Source organism: Emydura macquarii, unplaced genomic scaffold (genome assembly GCF_026122565.2).
Source record: "Emydura macquarii macquarii isolate MOO-44397 ecotype Brisbane River unplaced genomic scaffold, CSIRO-AGI_Emac_v2 contig_2976, whole genome shotgun sequence".
Classification (NCBI taxonomy): domain Eukaryota; kingdom Metazoa; phylum Chordata; order Testudines; family Chelidae; genus Emydura; species Emydura macquarii.
Genome location: NW_027133113.1, coordinates 24,552 through 44,870, shown reverse-complemented (window position 1 = coordinate 44,870; position 20,319 = coordinate 24,552). Strand labels below are relative to the sequence as shown.

At 59.6% G+C, this 20,319-nt stretch overlaps 2 protein-coding genes across 2 annotated transcripts; both read left to right on the top strand.

Annotated features, from left to right (window-relative positions):
- The first annotated feature begins 5,427 nt into the window (after nt 1-5,427).
- Nucleotides 5,428-8,081, top strand: IER3 (immediate early response 3). The gene is made up of 2 exons (XM_067569998.1): nt 5,428-5,666; nt 6,629-8,081. The coding sequence occupies exons 1-2, from the start codon at nt 5,463-5,465 to the stop codon at nt 6,926-6,928; spliced, it is 504 nt and encodes a 167-aa protein (XP_067426099.1). The 5' UTR covers nt 5,428-5,462; the 3' UTR covers nt 6,929-8,081.
- Nucleotides 8,082-11,849: 3,768 nt separating this feature from the next.
- Nucleotides 11,850-19,977, top strand: FLOT1 (flotillin 1). Its single transcript, XM_067570003.1, has 13 exons — nt 11,850-11,954; nt 12,725-12,785; nt 13,593-13,668; nt 13,964-14,054; nt 14,597-14,740; nt 14,955-15,074; nt 15,234-15,329; nt 15,581-15,733; nt 16,665-16,846; nt 17,239-17,284; nt 17,526-17,663; nt 18,120-18,284; nt 18,580-19,977. The coding sequence occupies exons 2-13, from the start codon at nt 12,743-12,745 to the stop codon at nt 18,610-18,612; spliced, it is 1,287 nt and encodes a 428-aa protein (XP_067426104.1). The 5' UTR covers nt 11,850-11,954; nt 12,725-12,742; the 3' UTR covers nt 18,613-19,977.
- Nucleotides 19,978-20,319: the final 342 nt, after the last annotated feature.

Sequence of the window (20,319 nt, the reverse complement as noted above, 5' to 3'; positions counted from 1 at the left end):
ACACACACGTGGAAACAGCAACATCAGCACACCCAGTCACTGCAACCAAAACACACACACGTTCACAGTCACATTTGTGTAGCCACCAACACACACAGACACACGCATTCACAGTGCCGTGCACACAGCTGTGTCCACACACATGCCACGCTACAGGCTCCTGAATACACACACACACACACACGCGACACCAGGCTGAGGTTTGTGCCAATCTCACTCAGGGTGACTCAGCAGAACTGGCAGGAAAAGCCCTTGCAATCTCCCCGCACTCCACATGCAACTGCATTTTTGGGATTCCTCTGCCCTGAGCGAATCCCTCCACGGATTGCACAGAAGCTGATATTCACTGCAGGGTGGGGGGGTCACTCCGGATTCACACCAGAGTCGCTGAGATCAGACTCCGGCCCTGACTCCATTGACGACAGTGGGGTCACTCCGGATTCACACCAGAGTCACTGAGATCAGACTCTGGCCCTGACTCCATTGACGGCTGGGGGGGTCACTCCGGATTCACACCAGAGTCCTGAGATCAGACTTCGGCCCTGACTTCAGTGATGGCTGTGGGATCACTCCGGATTCAACCAGAGTCACTGAGATCAGACTCCGGCCCTGACTCCACTGACGCAGGGGGGGATCATTCCAGATTTATGGGGGGTGGGAGCTGCATGCTGCGTTGGGCCGTGTGGTTGTGATATTTACAGGGGTACACAAGTCATTTTGGAGCGTGTGGCTGGTGACTCAGCCCATCCAGACACCCCCGCCCAGCGTGGCCTGCCGGGCCGCTGGGATCTGGTTAGGATCATTCACAGCTCGGCCAGGAGCTTTCGTGCTGAAATAAAAACAAATCCGGCCCCCGGGTTGGACTGTAAAGTTCAGTGACTTAGTCACCGTCCCTCATCACCTGGACACGCGAACCCCAGAGCGGGGGATTGGGGAGGCTTGGAGCCAGGACACCTGGGTTCTATCCCTGGCTTTGGCAGGGGAGCGGGGGCTAGTGGTAAGGGCAGGGGGGCTGGGAGCCAGGACACCTGGGTTCTCTCCCCGTCTCCGGGACAGATGCAGGTTCAGATTATTAACTCCAATTCAGGACTGGAAACATGGGGCCCAGCGAGCTGATCTGACATAACAGCCCAAAGAAGCGGTGAGTCAGCGGCAAAGAACCCAGGAGTCCTGGCTCCCAGCCCCGGCACCTCCCCCCGCCCCGCTCTAACCGCTAGACTCCGCTCCCCTCCTAGCGCCAGTGTCGGTGTCTGACCCGGCGTTCAGGGCTGGCATCCCAGGACCTGTCCGGGCCCGTTCGCCACCTGCGGCTTCCCCCTCCCCGGCTGCTGCGAGCGCTTGCAAAATGAGCGTGTGGGCATCAGAGGCGCCAGCGCCCTGCTCCCTGCTCTCTGCCCAGCCACACCCAGCGCAGGGGCACTGCTCCGGCCTGCATTTACCCCCCCACGCACGCCATCCACGCCCGCCCCCCAGCTCCCACGCTGCCCCTCACTCCTGAATAGTGACCCTCACCTGATTTCACCCTGTACCCCCAGCTGGCCGTTAGCGTAGCACCCCCCCTTCCTGCCGTTCACCCCCCCGGAAAACTCAGTTCCTCCACGGGAAGTGAGGGCTCAGCAATCCTCCCCTCGCCTCGTAACTCCGCTTGCGTCCGGTGGGGGGATGGGAGGGGGGCCCCCCTGTGCCGGGAAGGTCGGGGCGGTCTGTGGCTTCCTCTTTTCCTATCTGGGTCGCCTGGCTCAGCTCAGCACCTGCCCAGCCCCCCCCCCCACCGCCTCTCAGCCCCACGCCCGACCCACTGCTGCCCCTCGGCTCACTGGCCCCGGCGCCCCTGCCCACTCTGCTGCCCCAGGCGGTGGGGACGGGCAGAGTTCCACCTCCACGGGGACAGCACGGACCTGAGCTAACTCACTTTCTCCTCGCCCAGAGCAGGGGAGGGAACCCAGGAGTCCTGGCTCCCAGCCCCCCCCCCCCGGTCTAACCACTAGACACCACGCCCCTCCCAGAGTTGGGGCTGGAACCCAGGAGTCCTGGCTGATTCCAGTTCTGAATTCGCTAACTCAGGTTTTAAGAGGCCCTGGAGCTGTTAAACCAGATTTTTCCACTTTCACAAGCCGGAAATCGCTTCCTTTTCCCTGACTGGCCTCCGTCCCTCCCCTCACAGCCCCGAATCCCCAGCCAGAGCCCCCCCCACACACACCCCCTAGAGCCAGTCCCTGCCCCTCTGAGCCAGCAGCCCCCTGCCCTGGGGCTGGGTCGGAACCAGCACCTCCTAGAGGGGAAAGGTCCCATGCCCCATTCCCGGCCCACTTTCCCCTGGGCCAAAGGGAAGTTGTGTTGCATCACACACTGGCATCTGGTTTTTCTGATCTTATGAAATCACAGCATGCTCTAAATCCTGTTGGCTTTGAAAGCCGGGCCTTGGCTGTTGGGAGTGGAGGAGGAGATTTGCCTACCCATATGTGGAAACGTTTGTGTGTGTGTGTGAACAGCTGTGCCCGTGTGTGAACGTGTGTTTCAGCGAATGAGTGCTTGCTTTGTGTGTGTGCTGAGTGTGTGCATTAAGGGGTGTGTGTCAGGGAAAGTGTTTAGGCTGTGTGGACATGTGTGTTGTGTGGGTAGGTGCGTTTTTGGGTTGCTAGTGTGTGTTTTGATGGGTGTGCATTGACACTCTTGTGCTTATTGCGCGAGTGTTTTGCACAGACCAGAATGTGTGGGTCAGTGTGTGCAAATATTCTGGCAGTGTGTTTGTGTGTGTCTTTGTCTACTGCACGGATCAGGCCATGTGTGACAAGTGTTGGTATTTTGTGAGTGCACTGACTGTGTGTGTGTTCTGCACAGCGTAGGTTGCTATATACACATACACAGTGGCTGTATTTTCCAGGAGTCTTTTTTATTTTGTGTAAAAACAACGAGTCCTGTAGCATTTTAAAGACTAACAGATTTAATTTCTGCAGGTATAAGCTTTCGTGGGCTGCAACCCGCTTCGTCAGATGTAAGGGATAGAAATCACAGAGCCGGTACACGTAGACATACCCAAGTTTAAGGAACAACAATGGGAAAGTAGCTGAGGCCTATTCACAACCATTGATTAGAAGGTGAGAATGCGAGAACAGTGACAATTACTTCTTGTAATGACAGAACCGTTCCAAGTCCCTGTTCAGACCCAGGCTGACTGTGTCAGGTTTGCAGATCAGTTCCAGCTCGGCAGTTTCTCGCTGAAGTCTGTTTTGAAGTTTGTTTGTAGCAGTACGGCACCTTTCCAGTCAGCGACAGAGTGTCCTGGGAGATTGAAGTGCCTCCCACTGGTTTATGGATGTTTCCATTTTTTATGTCTGATTTGTGTCCATTTGTTCTTCTGCGCAGTGACAGTCCGGTTTGGTCAATGTCCATGGCAGAGGGGCATTGCTGGCACATGCTGGCGTATATCACATTAGCGGATGTGCAGGTGAACGAGCTCCTGGTGGTGTGATTGATGTGGTTAGGACCAGTGATGGTGTCACTGGAGTCGATGTGCGGGCAGAGCGGGGTTTCTTGCAGGGATAGGTTCCTGGGTTAGTGTTCTTGTTGTGTGGTGTACGGTTTCTGGTGAGTATTTGCTTCAGGTTGGGGGGCTGTCTGTAAGCCAGGATGGGTCTGTCACCCACTGCTTGAGTGAGTGAGGGATCATCTGCTAGGATAGGTTGTAGATCTTTAATGATGTGTTGGAAAGATTTTAGCTGGGGGCTGTAGGTGGTGGCCAGTGGGGTTCTGTTGTTTTCTTTGTTGGGTCTGTCCTGTAGTAGGTGACTTCTGGGTACCCGGCTGGCTCCGTCAATTTGTTTCTTCACCTTTCCAGGTGGGTTTTGTAGTTTTAAGAATGTTTTATGGAGATCCTGTAGGTGTTTGTCTCTGTCTGAGGGATCGGAGCAAATCCAGGTGTATCTTAGGGCTTGGCTGTAGACAATGGATCATGTGATGTGTCCAGGGTGGAAGCTGGAGCCATGAAGATACGTATTGTGGTCAGTTGGTTTTCGGTGTAGGGTGGTATTAATGTGACCATCCCTTATTTGTATTGTAGTGTCCAGGAAGTGGATTTCTTGTGTGGACTGGTCCAGGCTGAGGTTGATGGTGGGATGGAAATTATTGAAATCCCGGGGGAATTCTTCGAATGAACTTTTTCCCGTGGGTCCAGATGATGAAAATGTCATCAATGTAGCGTAAGTAAAGGAGAGGTGCTTGGGGCCGAGTGTTTATTTTATGTGTGCATCACCGGCCTAGTTCAGGCAGTGCGCGGATAGTCAGAAGTGTGTGTGTCTGCGTGTGCGTGCGTGTGTGTTTATCATACACATCCGCCGGAAGCGCGTGTCAGGAAGAGTTTATTTTCGGTGAGACTGTTGATTCTGGTTGTGTATTGCACAGATCAGGATCGTGGGTCAATATAGGTTCGTGTGCATTTTGTGAACATTTTGATTTCGTATGTGGGTGTCTATTACTCAGCTCAGGAAGTGTGGATCTCTGTATTTATTCTTTAGTGTGTGTTTGTGTGTATTAAACACAACAGGAAGTGTAGGTCAGGGAGAGTTTTAAGTGCAGTGTGTGTGTGTGTATTGCATAGCTCGGGGTGTACACATTGTGTGTGTGTGTTGCACACTTTGGCGTGTGTGTATGCATTGTATGTGTGTGTTGCACAGCTCAGGGTGTGTGTGTGTTGCACTGCTCGAGGGGTGTGCATGTTGCACAGCTCAGGGCATGTGTATACATTGTATGTGTGTGTTGCACAGCTCAGGGCGTGTGTGTGTGTGTTGCACAGCTCAGGGTGTGTGTATACATTGTGTGTGTGTTGCACAACTTGTGTGTGTTGCACAGCTCGGGGTGTGTGTATACATTGTGTGTGTGTTGCACAACTCGGGGTGTTTGTGTGTGTTGCACAGCTCGGGGTGTGTGTATACATTGTGTGTGTGTTGCACAACTCGGGGTGTTTGTGTGTGTTGCACAGCTCGGGGTGTGTGTATACATTGTGTGTGTGTTTTACACAGCTCAGGGGGGTGTGTGTTGCACAGCTCGAGGGTGTGTGTGTGTGTGTGTTGCACAGCTCAGGGCGCCTGTATATATTGTGTGTGTGTGTGTTGCACAGCTCGGGGTGTGTGTGTGTGTGTGTGTGTGTGTGTTGCACAGCTCGGCGGGTGCGTTTACTGCGCACGTGCCCCGTCCCGCACGGATGATTCGCTGCCCTGCCCCCGGTACGTGCCAGTCCCCGCCTGGCTCCGCGCCCACGTTAACACCGCGCAACGCCCAGCACCTAGACCCGGGATTTTCCCAGCTTGATTGCGTGTGAGCTGTCACCCCCGGGGGCAGCCAATGGGGTGTCAGGGGCGGGGCTCGCTCCATTCATAAAGCAGCTTGCGGGCAGCGGACGTGCCAGATTCGCTCTCTGCTGCGCACCGAGCTTAGTTCTGAAAATCGCGCTGCGCTCCAGTCCCATGAACGCGCTGTACGGCGCCACCAGCATGTGCTTGGCCTGCGAGCCCCGGGTGCCCGTCCTGCCCACAGCCGAGCCCCCCAGCAAGGGCAGCGGCCCCCAATACTTCACCTTCGACCCCCTGCCCGCGCTGAGCCCGCCCTCCGATCGCAGGGCCCCCACCCGGAGCAGGAAACGGCTGCGCAAAGTGCTCTACCCCCCCGTGGTGAGTCTGCGGCGCTGGGGTGGGAGCTCGGACGCCTGGGTTCTCTGGGGTGGAGGGAGGGGGGAGTCAGGGCGCCTGGGTTCTCTGGGAGGACAGAGGGGAATCTATTGGGTTGGAGCGGGGAGGGTCTAGGAGTCAGGGCTCACCCTTTGATACATCCACTGCTGTGCCTCAGTTTCCCTTGCTGCAGAAGTGGGCTAGTGCTGGCTTGTTTGGAGGCTGGGTCAGTCCCTGCTGCTGGGTTGCTCTGAGAATTGCAGCAGGAGAGAGGGAGAAGGTGGTTTATCCTCACTGCAGAGAGTGATGCGGGGGAAACTGAGGCACGGTGGGGAGTCTCTCTCCACATCTCTGAGCATGTTGGAGGGGAGGAGAGAGGGGTGAAGCTTAGACCTGTAGCCCAGCTCCCCTTTGCCGTGGGCACACAGATTAGCTCAGAGTAAATCATCCTGCCCACCTGCTACTGCCTGTCCCAGACAAGATGCCCCATGGGGAGGGGTCTCTGCTCCAGAGATTCTCCCGAGGATGGGGCTGCGTATGTCCTAGGCACTCTGCTGCTCACAGTCAGTGGTGATTCTCCGGCAAATCTCCCCCAGCTGGGAGCAGTGCAGGGCATCTGACACATGACAGGGGAGGCATGTAGATTACGTTCTGTGCAATGGGATTCAGGTTGCCTGGCTCCGTTGTCGACCCTGAATCTGACATTGGTTTGGTGGAAGAGGGAATTGTGGGTAGAAGCAAAGCATGCTGGGTAACCAGGCTACATTGGGGCTGGGTTCAGACTCGTCTCGGCAACGGTGGCTGGGCATGATGCATTCTGGGTAATCCTGCGGCTGGGCGCAGGGAAGTCTGGGTAGTGGGGTTGCCCTGGGGCTGAGGCACGGGGAAGGACGGATGCATTTCGGGTAATGTAGGGTCCCCCCTGCCGGCTCTCTAACGTCCTCTCATTGCCTCCCCTCCATCAGGTGAAACGCTATTATCCCGCCAAGGAGCGCAGCCAGGCCAAGCGCCTGCTCTTCATCCTCCTCACCATCCTCTTCTACCAAGTCTACAGTGCTGATGAAGACCTGGCCCTGGGGCAGAAGCAGGAGGTCCCCGACTGCTCTGTGGAGAGCGGGGACTCCCGCTGCGAGACCCCCCTCCCGCAAGAGCCCCCGGCACCCCTGGACATCCCGGAGGTGACCAACGCTACCAGCTGGCACGGGAGACCCCAGGCAGCCGAATCCATTGCGGACATCCTGGAGCAGAACCCTGCCGCTTTCTGAGCCCTGACGCCCGGGGTTTCCCAAGCCAAGACGCCTAAGACAACCTGACCTGGGGCCTGGCTTCCAGCGACTAATGGGTTAACCCCATTTGGTCTTCAGCCAGCTCCTCTGCTGTTGCCTCTGAACTAAGCGGGTGAAGAATCCAGACGCTGCCGGACGCTTGACGTCAATGGCCACTTGAAACTTCTTCTGACAGCCGTGACCAGGGAATTCCTGGCTCTCCTAGTGGCTGGGATGTTGTGGGGTGGAGGGGGGGTGTTAATAACGTAATTTATTAATAATCTAATATTTATAATATTTATACATTTGTAATGTAAACGTATTGTGTTATTTAATGATCAAACCGAGAACAAGGAAAATGCTGCTTTAATACAGGGTGGACTAAAACCAGCAACCCTCCTAATCCGTGGAAACAGGAGACCTGTATCTCCTCCTGTCTCTTAACGGGACTTGAATTAGACTCCTATTTATTCGGGCCTTCACCCCGAGGGAGAAACCAAGATCTAATTGGTAGCAAAACAGCTACCAATTAGTGAAGGTGGATCTGATGGAGGAATAGCTGGCTGACAATCCTAGGGAGGCATAAAACCACAGAAATGCTGGCTGCTAGGGGAAAAAACTTTGTGAAGGCTGAACATACTACAATTAAACACTACAGTTTTTCTAGCCGGAGGCTGTGCTGGAGTTGTCTCTGTGGGAAAACAGCCTCCGATCCTTGTGCCTTCTATAAAATATCTGCTTGAGGGGGGCACAAAACTAAGACAGGGCTGGTGAATTGGGCAGAGGGGGCGTGAAATTTGAAGGGTGACAATCATTAGGATGCTTGAAACAGGACCAAACGGGGGTTTTCTCACCGAGGGAGGAGAGAATTCAGGGTAACAGCAGCCTGCACTAAAGATTGCTGACCCCCACCCCCGTCCGTCTCTGACACCCCCCACCTGTGCTGGTGCCCTGACTGTTTGACCAGGGTGTTTCCATGTCTCTGCGTACGCTTACTGTGTAAGCTCTGGCGAGCTTCTGGGACAAGCTCGCACCGAACTGACCAAGATTCATGCTGATGTTTCCAAAGCTTTGGGCCCCTGAATGTTTTCCCCGACAAGTCGTCCGACCTCTGTATGTTCTGTGAACAAAATAAACATGTTGACTGACTGCTCTGGCTGGTGGCTGGTCTGATTTCGGTGGGGGAGGCTGGGTTCTTTGCGGGAGGAGGTTGGCATGGAGGGGCTGTCTCGGATGGAGGCGAAGCTCAGCTCAAGGGAAATCAATGCTAAATTCAACGGCTGGTCGTGTTGGGAACCTGTGTCCTTCAAGCTCCACCCACTTCTTACATCACATGCATTACATCATCAGGATACAGTCTCATTGGCTGGTTGATCATGGGGAAAAGGCCTTGGGGGAACGCTTTAGAGAGGTTAAGGCTAACCCATTTCATGAGGGAGGGATGCAACCTAGGAGTGAAATGAGTCCCAGCCCTGGGAGGGAAGTGGATCTAGTGGGTTAGAGCATAGGGGGGAAGAAGGGGGTTGGGAGTCAGGATGCCTGGGTTCTCATCTTCAGCTGAATGGTGATGTGAGCTATTCCTCCTCCCGCCCCCGCCCCATTCACATGACTTGTTACCTTTGACAGAGAAACAAGTCTTGGGGCTAAGGGGCCAGTGGTAGATGGGTTAGCATGACTTTTTGGTAAGGTTTTTGATACTGTCTCGCTTGGCCATCTCATAACCAGACAAAGGAAACGCACCCTTGATGGAGCTACGCTACGCTGAGTGCAGAACTGGTTGGCAAACCATTCCCCGAGAGGAATGAGCAGGGGCTGGTAGTCAGGCTGGGAGGGTGTAGCGCGTGGGGTGCGCAGAGATTGGGTCTGGGTCTGTTCGATTATCTTCAGCGATGATGTAGTTAATGGCACAGCGAGAAGTACACCGCTGAAGGTGGGGGAGGGGTTGCAAGTGCTTTGGAGGACAGGATTAAAATTCAAAATGAGCTGGAGGAAAAGGTTGGACAGAAATACGAGGAAATTCAATGAGGCCAGCTGCAAAGTACTTCCCCGGAGGAAGGAACAATCAGATGCACGCACACAAGTTGAGAAATGACTGCCCCGGAAGAAGTCTTGTGGAAAAGGATCTGGGGTCACGCTGATTCACGAGCTAAATATGAGTCAACAGCGTGACGCTGGTGCAAAAAAGGAAGCGAAGATAACTCCGATGTATTGGCAGGAGTGCAGCAGCAGGAAAGGAGAAGTAATTCTGCCCCTTTACCCGGCACTGACACGTAGGATGAGGCAAAGTTCTGAGTGCCACAGTTCAGGAAAGATGGGGACAAACTGGAGAAAATCCAGAGGAGAGCAACGCAAATGATTAAAGGGTTAAACGCCCTGACCTATGAGGGAAGAGTGACAAACCTGGGTTTGTTTAGGCTGCAGAAGAGTGGGGGGGGAGGGATGTGATAACAATCTCCAAGTGTGTAAAAGGTTATTACAAAGAGGAAGGTGATAAATGGTTCTCGTTAACCTCTGAAGACAGGACAAGAAGCAACGGGTTTAAATTGCAGCGAGGGCGGTTTAGGTTAGACATGAGGAAAGAATTCCTCACTGTCGGGGTGGCTAAGCGCTGGGATAAATTCCCAGGCTGGTTGTGCAGGTCTAGCACGGGAGGTTTTTAAGAAGAGGTCAGATAAAAACCTGGCAGGGGTGGTCTAGTTAGGCTTAGTGCTGCCTTGAGAGCAGGGGACTGGAGTGGATGCCGGCTCAGGGTCCCTGCCAGTGCTAACCTGCTATGATCCTATAACTACAGGTTACATGTTGTTCTCTCGAGGTTTTCAGTCGACCTGGGTTTCTGATCCTTCACTGCGATCTGACTCTTGATGTAAAAGGCAATCAAATCGCTATTTTAAAAACACCTCCTGGTGCTCCGGTCTCAAAGCGATCCACACACGCAACCTGACGTGTCTCCAGGAGGGCCTGGGTTTTGGGACTCGTCAAACTGGATTCTTCTGGGGCGGGGTGTCTCTGACACCCATCCTTTCTCAGCTCCGTCCCTCCAGCCTTATCTGCAGCTAATCTCTCAGTCCTGAGTTATCCCTATCGCCCCGTTCGCCATCTATCCTTCCACCCTCAGATCCACCATCCATCCTCAACTGTATCTAATCGAGCTGTCTACCCACCCATCCATCCATCCATCCCTCCTCAACTGTATCTATCTAATTTACCCATCCATCTTCATCTCTATTTCTCCACCTGCCGTGCCCTCCCACAGCTGGCTCCTTCTCCATCTCTCTCTGCTCTGGGATATTTTTAGCCCCACGCTCTCAGGCAGCGGGGGCCGTCAAGGCTTTGCCGAGGCTGGGCGACCCACGCCCGCTGCCCTTGGCACGTGGATAAGGCCAAAGGCAACGGCTGATAAGGGGCTATTCAAAGCTCTCTGTGGTGGCAGAAGAACTGCGTGTTCCCCCCGGCACCCGGCTGGGCCACGAGGGAAGGTTTATAAATAGCAAGCTCCCACGTAGCGATAGTACACGCGGCAACGGACACTCAGCCACGGTGGCCTAATCGGGGGGGCTGGGAGCCAGGACTCCTGGGTTCTACCCCTGGCTCTGGGAGGGACGTGGGGGTCTAGTGGCTACAGCAGGAGGGATGGGAACCAGGACTCCTAGGTTCTACCCCTGGCTCTGGGAGGGGAGTGGGGTCTAGTGGCTAGAGCAGGGGGGGATGGGAGCCAGGACTCCTGGGTTCTACCCCTGGCTCTGGGAGGGGCGTGGGGTCTAGTGGCTAGAGCAGGGGGGGATGGGAACCAGGACTCCTAGGTTCTACCCCTGGCTCTGGGAGGGGAGTGGGGTCTAGTGGCTAGAGCAGGGGGGCTGGGAATCAGGAGTAAGGCTGTGTGTGTATGTCTGTGCACACGCGCGCTGGGTTACAAACACACACACCCCTGTGCTCTCCAGCTGACGAAACACATGATGAAACCGCTGGCAGGGGCTGTGGGCCCAGGCGGTGGCTGGAAGTTACCCAAGTTCCTGGCTTCCAGCCTTTCCTCACACGGCCAAGCGGTGAGACGCACCCGCACGCAAAAGGAAACGGGTTGGCCAACCCGTATCCGCCTTCCCCGCAGGCCAAGCGCCTCCCCCCCCCCCCCCGATGCATTCCCTGCCCTCAACACCTGCACTGGGCCCAATCCGACCTGGGGGCACTGGCTGACTCAGGGGGGCAGGGACTGGGACACGGGACTTTTCCCCTCTCGGGGGCATCGGCTCTGGTCATTCCAACGCGTGTAACGAGTGTGCTGGGTCTCTGCCTACCTTACAAACACTCCCCCCTCCCCTGGGGCATTAACTCTCCCCTGGTCCGGCAACCCCCGCAGAGCAACTGCCAGATCCCCTCTGCCCCCTATCAGGCAACGGGGCAGGCTCATGGGGGGGGCGGGTGCTCTGCCACTCATGGTACGTCCTGCCCCTATTCTGGGGGGGATGGGGACACGAAGGCCTGGGGGAGGGGCGTTACTGCCTGGATGCCCCTCCTCCCCCACGCACAATGAAATTAGCAGATCCCCCCCCCCCCGCTGGATTATTGGTCAGATGCGCCCCCCGCTGGCGACACGGGGAACTGCGCCTCCCCCCCGCCGTTGTTTAACAGAAATAAACAACAGGACCCGGCCCCTCCCCCCCTCCAGGGGATCCAGCCAGCCACCAGGTCGAATGCAGCCACCTCTGGGGGGGGATGGATGCCCCTCACTCCCGCCCCGCAGCCCCCGGCCAGCCCAGCCCCGCGCTCCCCCAGCCCCCGAGGACTGCAGAGCGCGCGGATCTCGAGGGGGCGGAGCCCAGGGAATCTGCTGCCCCGCCCACGCCAGGCGGCCCCTGCAACGCGGGGCTGAGGCCAGCAGGTGGCAGCCCCACCACCACCTCCGCCACCGCCCCTGGGCGTACCGCGGGGGCTGACGGGATCGTGGCGGTCCCGGACCCGGAGAGGGTGGGGCGCGTCTTGCAGCAAGAAGAGCCGGAGGGACAGACCGTGGGTGGGGGAGTTGGACGGAGTGAGTGCGTGGGCGGGGGCGCAGAGGGTGGAAGGGGGGTGCATGGGGGAGGGGGCTGCGGGTGCAGAAGATGGAAGGGGGGTGCATGGGCGGAGGGGGCTGGGGGCGCAGAGGGTGGAAGGGGGGTGCATGGGGGAGGGGGCTGGGGGTGCAGAGGGTGGAAGGGGGGTGCATGGGCGGAGGGGGCTGGGGGCGCAGGCTGCCCACGCAGGGCCTGTGGCGGGTGGGATGAAGTGAGGTGCGCGGCGGGGGAGCAGGAAGCCGGGCGTGGGGCGGCGGGGGGGTTACAGGCAGACACAGGGGTGCAGCGGGCTGTGGTGGGGGTGCCGGGGCTGCATAGGCTCGGGGGGGGGGCCGGGGTACCGGGGGAGCGTGTGGCCAGTGCAGGGGCTGTGGGGGGCGGTGAACTAAAGGGGGGGCCGTGGCTGGAGAGTGGGGGGCAGGAGAGACCCTGCACAGGCCGCTGGGGAATGTGGGGGCCAATGCGCAGGGCGGAAGTGGGGAGCCCAGGGCTGTGGGGGGCAATGTCAGGTCCATGGGGGTTGCCTGGGTGGATGGGACCCGTTCACCCTGCTGGGCGGACCCTGTGGGGCTCGGGCGGGGATCTGGCTTATCAGCCACCGTCAGCGGAGAGAGGGGAAGATAAGCAGGACTCCTGGGTTCTGTCCCCGGCTCTGGGAGGAGAGTGGGGGCTAGTGGTTAGAGCGGGGGGAGGCGGGGCTGGGAGCCAGGACTCCTGGGTTCAATTGTGTGTATCTCATCTCTTTCAGGGTCCCTCTGGCATCAGGATGTTCTTCACCTGTGGCCCCAATGAGGCTATGGTGGTCTCTGGTGAGTGGCTCCCCCGGCTGGTCTCACACGGGAAGAGCCCTGCCCCGGCCCCCTCCCTCTCCTGGGGTGTCCGACCCCCAGCCCTGCATTAATGGGACTTGCCCGCCCCAGAGGAGAAAGGCCCCTGTGTCCCATCCCCCTCGCCCAGATTAGCCAGGCCCTGCCCTGGGGCCGGATCGGAACCGGTGCCGCCTAGAGTGGAAGGGCCCCGGCCCCCGGAGCCAGCCTGAAATATCCAGCAGTGAAGAGATGGGATCTGAGCCAGAATGACGTCACTTGGCCAGAGGGGATGTGAAGGATCATATCCTGTTTTCTGCGTCACTAAGGGCCATTAATGGGGGGGGAGGAGGACAGGGTAGGGGGTGTGCTGCCCCGGCAGTGAGAGCTGGCCCCAGTGCGGCGTTAGGGGGGCCCTGTGCTGGAGGGGGCGGGGGCAGCATGGGGCTCGCTGCTACCACATGGACAATTTCACAGACAAGACTTAAAATCTCAGTCACTCTTACGTGTGGAGTTGCGACTCTCCCCCCGCCCTCACCTCCCACCAGAGCTCGCTTTCTGCCTCCTTAAAATTTCCCCTCAGGATTCACGGCAGGTTCCCCAGCCACCCCAGAGGCAGCGGCATCTCAATAACATGCGGCATCCCTGTTCTAAACAGCTGTTCCCCAGCCACCCACCCCAGAGGAGGCTGCATCTGAACAGCGGACGAGACGTCGCTGTTCCAGGTGGCTGGTCCCCAGCTGCCCCACCCCAGAGGTGGCTGCGTCTCAGCACCCAGCAGAAGCTAACACTCTCCTCCCCTCCTCTTAGGCTTCTGCCGCAGCCCCCCTGTGATGGTGGCGGGGGGCCGGGTCTTTGTCCTCCCCTGCATCCAGCAGATCCAGAGGTGAGTCCCCTAAACCCCCTCCACAGGGACCCTAGTTCAGGGCACCCCGGCTCATCCCTGCGCTCCCAGATCTGTGGGGTTCCCCCGTCACCCCTCCGGGTCCGGAGTTGCCAGGACTGAGGAGGGGTCAGAGCTCGGGTTTCAGGGCAGGGGTCAGGAAGGGATCAGGGGGTGGGATGGGGTGGGGATACCAGGCTGGATGGGTCTGATCTGGGGGGCTATCGTGGGGAGTTACTGGGGGTGTCCCCTCTGCTGAACCTGCCCCTTCCCCCCCCCCCCCCCGCCTGCCCCGCAGGATCTCCCTGAACACACTGACCCTGAATGTGAAGAGCGAGAAGGTTTATACTCGGCACGGGGTCCCCATCTCCGTCACCGGCATCGCCCAGGTAACTGGCATCCCCTGACTCCCAGGTCACCACGGAAACCCCCAGGGAGGAGGGTACAGCATCGGGATCACCTAGGAAACCAGCCCAATATCCCTGTCCCCTCCAATGGTACTTGCCACTGGCACCACCCACCCCCATATTTTCCCCCAGTGGTACCTGCCCAGCCTGGCTCATTTCCCCCCCCCCCTCCACTTACTGCCATACACCCCCACCCATCTTGGCTCATTCCCCCCCCCATTTCCCCCAATGGTATCTACCCTGCCTGGTTCATTTCGCGCCCCCCCCCCCCCATTGGTACCTGCCCAATGATGCACAGGGGACCACAGGGCCTGAGCCCCCTTCACCACCATGGATACGGTCTCCAGGCAACTGTTGTCAGGGTGCAGGCAATAGCCTCTTCTTCTTAGGGGAAGCCTCCCTTCCCCCGGAGCATCCTTGGGGTCTGCGGGGTGGGACTTAAGGGGACATGGGGGGCTGGGCTGACCCCGCCTGGGGGCCCTTCCCTCCCGCCATCCCCTCCTCTTGTCCCCTCGCTCTGGCAGGTGAAGATCCAGGGCCAGAACAAGGAGATGCTGGCGGCCGCCTGCCAGATGTTCCTGGGCAAGTCGGAGAGCGAGATCACCCACATCGCGCTGGAGACGCTGGAGGGGCATCAGCGCGCCATCATGGCCCACATGACCGTGGAGGTGGGGGTCAGCCCCCCGCTGGGGGGATCAGACTTGTCCCCCCATGTGTGTGTGTGTGTGTGTGTGTGTGTGTGTCAGCGGCCCCCAATGGGGGGATCAGGCCTTCCCCCCTGTGTGTGTCCGAGCTACACCCCCCCACGGTTCCCATTACCCAAGCCCTCCCCTGGCCCCCCCTTCTCCCCCCGACTCACCCCTTGTCTGCCCCCACCCACAGGAAATCTACAAGGATCGGCAGAAGTTCTCGGAGCAGGTTTTTAAAGTGGCCTCTTCAGACCTGGTCAACATGGGCATCAGCGTGGTCAGCTACACGCTCAAGGACATTCACGACGACCAGGTCGGTGGGAACGGCGCCCCCCCCAGAGGGGACAGTCCCCCCGTCCCATTCCCAGCCCCCAGGGCCAGACGGGAGCTGTCACCCCCTTGAGGGGAACGAGCTCCGGCCAGGCTGCGTGGCACAATTGAAGTGTCTGTCTTTTTCCTGGCGTTGCCCCAGGATTATCTGCACTCGCTGGGGAAAGCCAGGACCGCCCAGGTGCAGAAAGACGCCCGGATCGGGGAAGCTGAGGCCAAGAGAGATGCTGGCATCAAGGTGAGTGCTGGGTGCTTGGGTCTGATCTGGGAGGCAGGGGGATTGGTGGGCGGATTCTGTGGGTCTGACGCGGGGCAGGGGGTGCTGGCTGGCCCGCAGGTTTGACGAGGAGTAGGGGGTACCAGCCGGCTGGCCTGCAGGTTGGACGGGGCGTAGGGGGTAGCGGCTGGCCTGTGGCTGGGACGGGGGATGCCCACCACCAGTCTGACGGGGGGCAGAGGGTGCCGTGTCTCTGACCCCCATGCCCACAGGAGGCCAAAGCGAAGCAAGAGAAGCTCTCTGCCCAGTACTTAAGCGAGATCGAGATGGCCAAGGCACAGCGGGACTACGAGCTGAAGAAAGCCACCTACGACATCGAGGTGAACACCCGCAAAGCCGAGTCCGACCTGGCCTATCAGCTGCAGGTGAGACACCTGGGGGGGATCAGGGCTCCCCAGCGCCAGCCCCCGGCCCAGGCCTTCAGAGCCCGGCAGGGCGGGCGGGTTGACATGACTTTCCTGGAGCAGCCCAGCCATGGCCAACCCCCAACCATTGACCTGTGATCCTCCCCAATGTTGACCTTTGACCCCGGGGCCTGACTGTGGACAGCCCGGTAGGCTGACCCTCTTGGACTCCAGCCCTGCCTGATGACTCCACCCTCCCCTCTTGGCAGCTCCTGGTGGCATCTCTGGCCCCACAGATCTTCACCGCCCAGTGGTGTCAACTGCGACCCCCTCAGTGGCCTCGGCTCTTGACCGATGACCCTACTGACCAGGCTGACGTCAGCTGTTGACCCTTGACCCCCCCATGGCCCTGTTGACCCTATCTTGGAGGAGTCAGCTCTTGGCTCATGACCCCTGGGTGGTGATGACCTTTGATCCCTCGTTGGGGGTCAATTCTTGATCTATCAGCCCCAATGGTGTTGACCCACGGACTGTCTGCCAACATTGACCTTTGACCTGCCTCAGTGAGGTCACCTCTTGACCCCTAGGTGGTGACCTTTGACCTCAATGGTGTCAGTTCCTGATCTATCCACCCCAGTAGCATTGAGCCATTGACTCTCCTAACGTTGATCTTTGAGCCACTTCCATGGGGTCAGCCCTTTGATTCCCTCATTGGTACCAGTTCTTGACCTTTCACCTCCCAATCCTCTCGGGAGGAGATCCAACCTTGACCAACGAATCCCAGCGGTGTTTGACCCATGACCCCTTTGACGTTGACCTCTGACCCCCCTGGGGGCATCGGCTTTGGTGTGAACCCTGGACGTCAGTGGTGGCGGCCCCCAAGGGCAGAGCCAACCTTTGACCCCTTCCCGCGATGGCAACTCCTGCTCCCCTGACCTCCCTCCCCGTGTAGGTGGCCAAGACCAAGCAGAAGATCGAGGAGCAGAAGATGCAGGTGCTGGTGGTGGAGCGGACCCAGCAGATCCAGCTGCAGGAACAGGAGATCATCCGCAAGGAGCACGAGTTGGAGGCCACGGTCAAGAAACCGGCCGAGGCCGAGCGGTACCGGCTGGAGAAGCTGGCAGAGGCCCAGAGGTATCGGGGTGCCACCCCCTTCCCCACACCGCCCTCCCAACACCCTCCCCGCCTGGGGCCTCACCCTGGCGCTCTGTCCCTGATCCACTGCGCGGCCCCCCCTCCCACCCCCGATCCTGGCCCCCCACTGGGCACCCCCAGCACCCCACCCCCATCCCCTTCCCCCACCCAGCACCCCACACAACGCCCTTCATCCATCTCGCCTCCCTCTGATCGCCCTGCCCTACCCCCCTCACCCCTCGTTTCCCATCTGGTGCGGCACCCCCAGGATGCCCAGCGGGCCCCCACCCAGCTTTCCTCCCCCACTCCCTGCCCTCGACACCCCTCCGTCCTGCGTCCCCCGTCCCTGCTGGGCCAAAGTCACTGACCCTCCTCCTTCTCCGACCCCCCAGGTGTCAGCTGATCATGCAGGCGGAGGCGGAAGCGGAGTCCCTGAGGGTGAGTCTGACGCTCTAGCTCCCAGCCTCACGATGGCGAAGGAACCCAGGCGTCCGGGACAGCACCGCAGGGCCCTCACCCCTTGACAGGGCTGGAGACCGGGATGTGGGCTGGGACCCAGGCGTCCGGGTGGGCAGTGGAGGGCACTCACGCCTGGAGGGCTGGAAGCCAGGCTGGGACCCAGGTGTCCGGGTCGGCAGGGGCCAGCACTGACACCGCTCCCACTCCTGCCCCCGCACAGGTGAAGGGGGAGGCGCAGGCGTTCGCCATCGAAGCAAAGGCCCGGGCAGACGCCGAGCAGATGGCCAAGAAGGCGGAGGCGTTCCGGCAGTACCAGGACGCCGCCATGGTCGACATGCTGCTGGAGAAGCTGCCCGAGGTGAGGCCTGGGCGGAGGGGGCGGGATTGGCCCTGTGGGAGACCCTACAAAAACAAAGCCGCACCTGGATCTCCCAGGAGACCCTACGATAACAAACCAACCTAGTCCAAGCTCTCCAGAGGGTCCCTACAAAAACAATCCCCCTCCACCCCAGCCCCTTATAGAAAACCCACCCTTAGCAAACTGGCTTATCACCAGTGTTTTAAGGTAGGCCCTACAATAACAAGCCCCAGCCCTTATGGAGGACCCTACAATGACGAGCCTCTAGTACCTAAAAGACACCTCCAATAACAACCCAGCTGGCTTGGCCCCCCAGCATTTAAGGTAGACCCTACAATAACAAACCAGTCGGCGCAGCCCCTGCCCATGTGCGAGACCCTGCGATCACAACACAGCTCAGGCCCCCCGCTCTGGAGGCAGACCCTCCCTTAACGGAGCGGCGTGGTGCCCCCCCAGGTGGCGGAGGAGATCAGCAAGCCGCTGATGTCGGTGAAGAAGGTCACCATGGTGTCGAGCGGGAATGGGGACGTGGGGGCCGCCAAGATGACGGGGGAGGTGCTGGACATCATGAGCAAAATCCCAGACACCGTCGAGAAACTCACCGGCGTCAGCATCTCTCAGGTAGCGGCGCCAGGACACCTGGGTTCTGTCCTGGGCGGGGGAGGTGGGGGCGGGTCTAGTGGGGGAAAGTTGGGGTGGGGCTGGGACACCTGGGTTCTATCCTGGCTCTGCAAGGGGAGCGGGGTCTAGTGGTTTCAGCAGGGTGGGGGCTGGGAGCCAGGACACCTGGATTCTATCTCTGACTCCCTCCCCCCCCCGTTGCTGGGGGATCGGAGTCTTGTGGCGCGATCAGGGATCCTGGGAGCACCGCGCTGACTCTGCTCCCCCCCCTGTTGGTTTTGCCTCCTACCCGCAGATGAGTCAGAAGAAGCCGGGGCGAATGTCCTAGTCGCCAGAATTCGGGGGGGCCGTGCATGGTCCCTGACCCCCTCCCCCTTCTCCTTGCTGTGTCTGGCTCTGGGTCCCAGGCTCCCCCCCACTTGCTGCCCCCTGAGGATGCCAGCCAATAAGCCACGGGGGATCAAATGCCACCTCCCGGGTGCCCTCGCCAGCCCCCCCCCCAACTTTTCCCCTCCCCAAAGAGCTGGGGGGTCGTTTGCTCAATCACAGCTCCCCACGCGACTCTGACAGCGCCTGGACCTTGTGTTCCTGGGGGATCAGCCCCCCGGCTCCATCATCTCTCCCGCTCCAAGATCATCGTGACGGAGTCTCCTCTCGCTCGGGAAGGGCGGATCTGGCGGGTGCCGAGGCCGCTCCTGGCGTTCAGGGCCGCGGCTCCACCGGCGTGAGATAATCGCCCCTTAAAGCCGCATTTTCAGATCCCTCCGCCTTCCTGTGCACCTGCGTCAGCCTGGCTTTAGCACCTCGTGTCTCTCCGCTGGCCCAAACCACCAGTAAAAATCAGCCGCCTACCGCACGGCTCCAGCCCCCGGCGTTGGTGAGGTGTCAGCTGCTGGAGCTGGGCCGGAGGCACGAAGGTAATCGGCCTGACCTGAGAGGTCAGGGTGGCCGCTGGGGGTCACGGGGGGTCGGTATTTCAGGGCCTCCCAGGCCTGGAAGTGATTCAGATTCTCTTCTGTAGCCGTGGGGATGGGCAGAGACGGGGGAGAAGCCCTGTGCGGGGAGAAGGGGGGAGCGGATGGGGCAGAGCCTCCAGAATCCAGCGGGCCTTGGGGTCAACGGGGGGGAAGAGAGGTGGGGTGGGGGCACATTCCCTTGCTGCAGGGGGGCATTGGATGAAAGGGGGCAGTTCTTGCCAGGGGGGGGGATTCAAACTGCCCCTTTTTGCCTCTGCCAAAATGGATTTTCACGTGCTGTGGCCAAAGGAAACTCTCCTGCCCCATCGCCAGGTCCCTCGGTGCCAGTCTGAGAACGAGCCCACTCGGGTCAGATCCGGTGAGGAGCCAGCGTCCCCTAGAGGCGACAGGCCCTGTGCCCCATTCCCTGCCCCTGTGATTCAGCCTCCCCCCACATCTGTCCACACTCCCCCCCCCCCCCACCTGCTACCCTCCTGCCTGCGGCCCCCAGGTCTGTAGCACTGCCTGTTGGTCTGGTTGTTCCCAGGGAGCAGGGCAAAAAGGGGGCCTGATCCCCCCTCGCTCCCTGGGGCTGTGCCAGGGAGGTCCTGGCCCCCCCTGTGTGTGCGCCCTGGTGCCCCCAGTGGGTCTGCCCCCTGGATTGTAAGTGTGCCTGTGTATATAATGCTGCCCCCGCTGGGACCCTGACCATTAAACGCCCTGATGTGTGAACAGCCCCTGTTCTCCAAGCGCCGGCTCCTCTTTCTCACCGATCAGGGGGGGCAGGGTTCAGGCTGTGGGGTAAGTGGGGGACAGACTGCCAGGGAGGGCGTCCCCTACTGCATCCCCCCCCTCCCCCTGTGCCACACTGCGCCCAGCACCAACTCCACAGTGTAGGAGAGCAGCTGCCTTTGGTTAGGCCCTGGGGGAGCAGCTGGTGTTAGCCACACGGGGGGGGGGCCTGCTAGGCCCAATGGGCCAGAGTGAGACCAGGGTGGGGGGCAGCCAGGACACTCCTGCTGGGTTAGAGCTGGCTTGTTTGGGGGGGGGGCAGCATTTCCTCCCTCCTCCCCTCCCCC

Excerpts from the sequence above, each read along its gene's own strand:
- IER3 (XM_067569998.1), top strand. The coding sequence starts at position 5,463 with ATGAACGCGCTGTACGGCGCCACCAGCATGTGCTTGGCCTGCGAGCCC. Across the intron at positions 5,667-6,628 it reads AAGTGCTCTACCCCCCCGTG|GTGAAACGCTATTATCCCGC; the intron begins GTGAGTCTGCGG and ends CCCCTCCATCAG.
- FLOT1 (XM_067570003.1), top strand. The coding sequence starts at position 12,743 with ATGTTCTTCACCTGTGGCCCCAATGAGGCTATGGTGGTCTCTG. Across the intron at positions 14,055-14,596 it reads CCGTCACCGGCATCGCCCAG|GTGAAGATCCAGGGCCAGAA; the intron begins GTAACTGGCATC and ends TCGCTCTGGCAG. Across the intron at positions 14,741-14,954 it reads TGGCCCACATGACCGTGGAG|GAAATCTACAAGGATCGGCA; the intron begins GTGGGGGTCAGC and ends CCCCACCCACAG.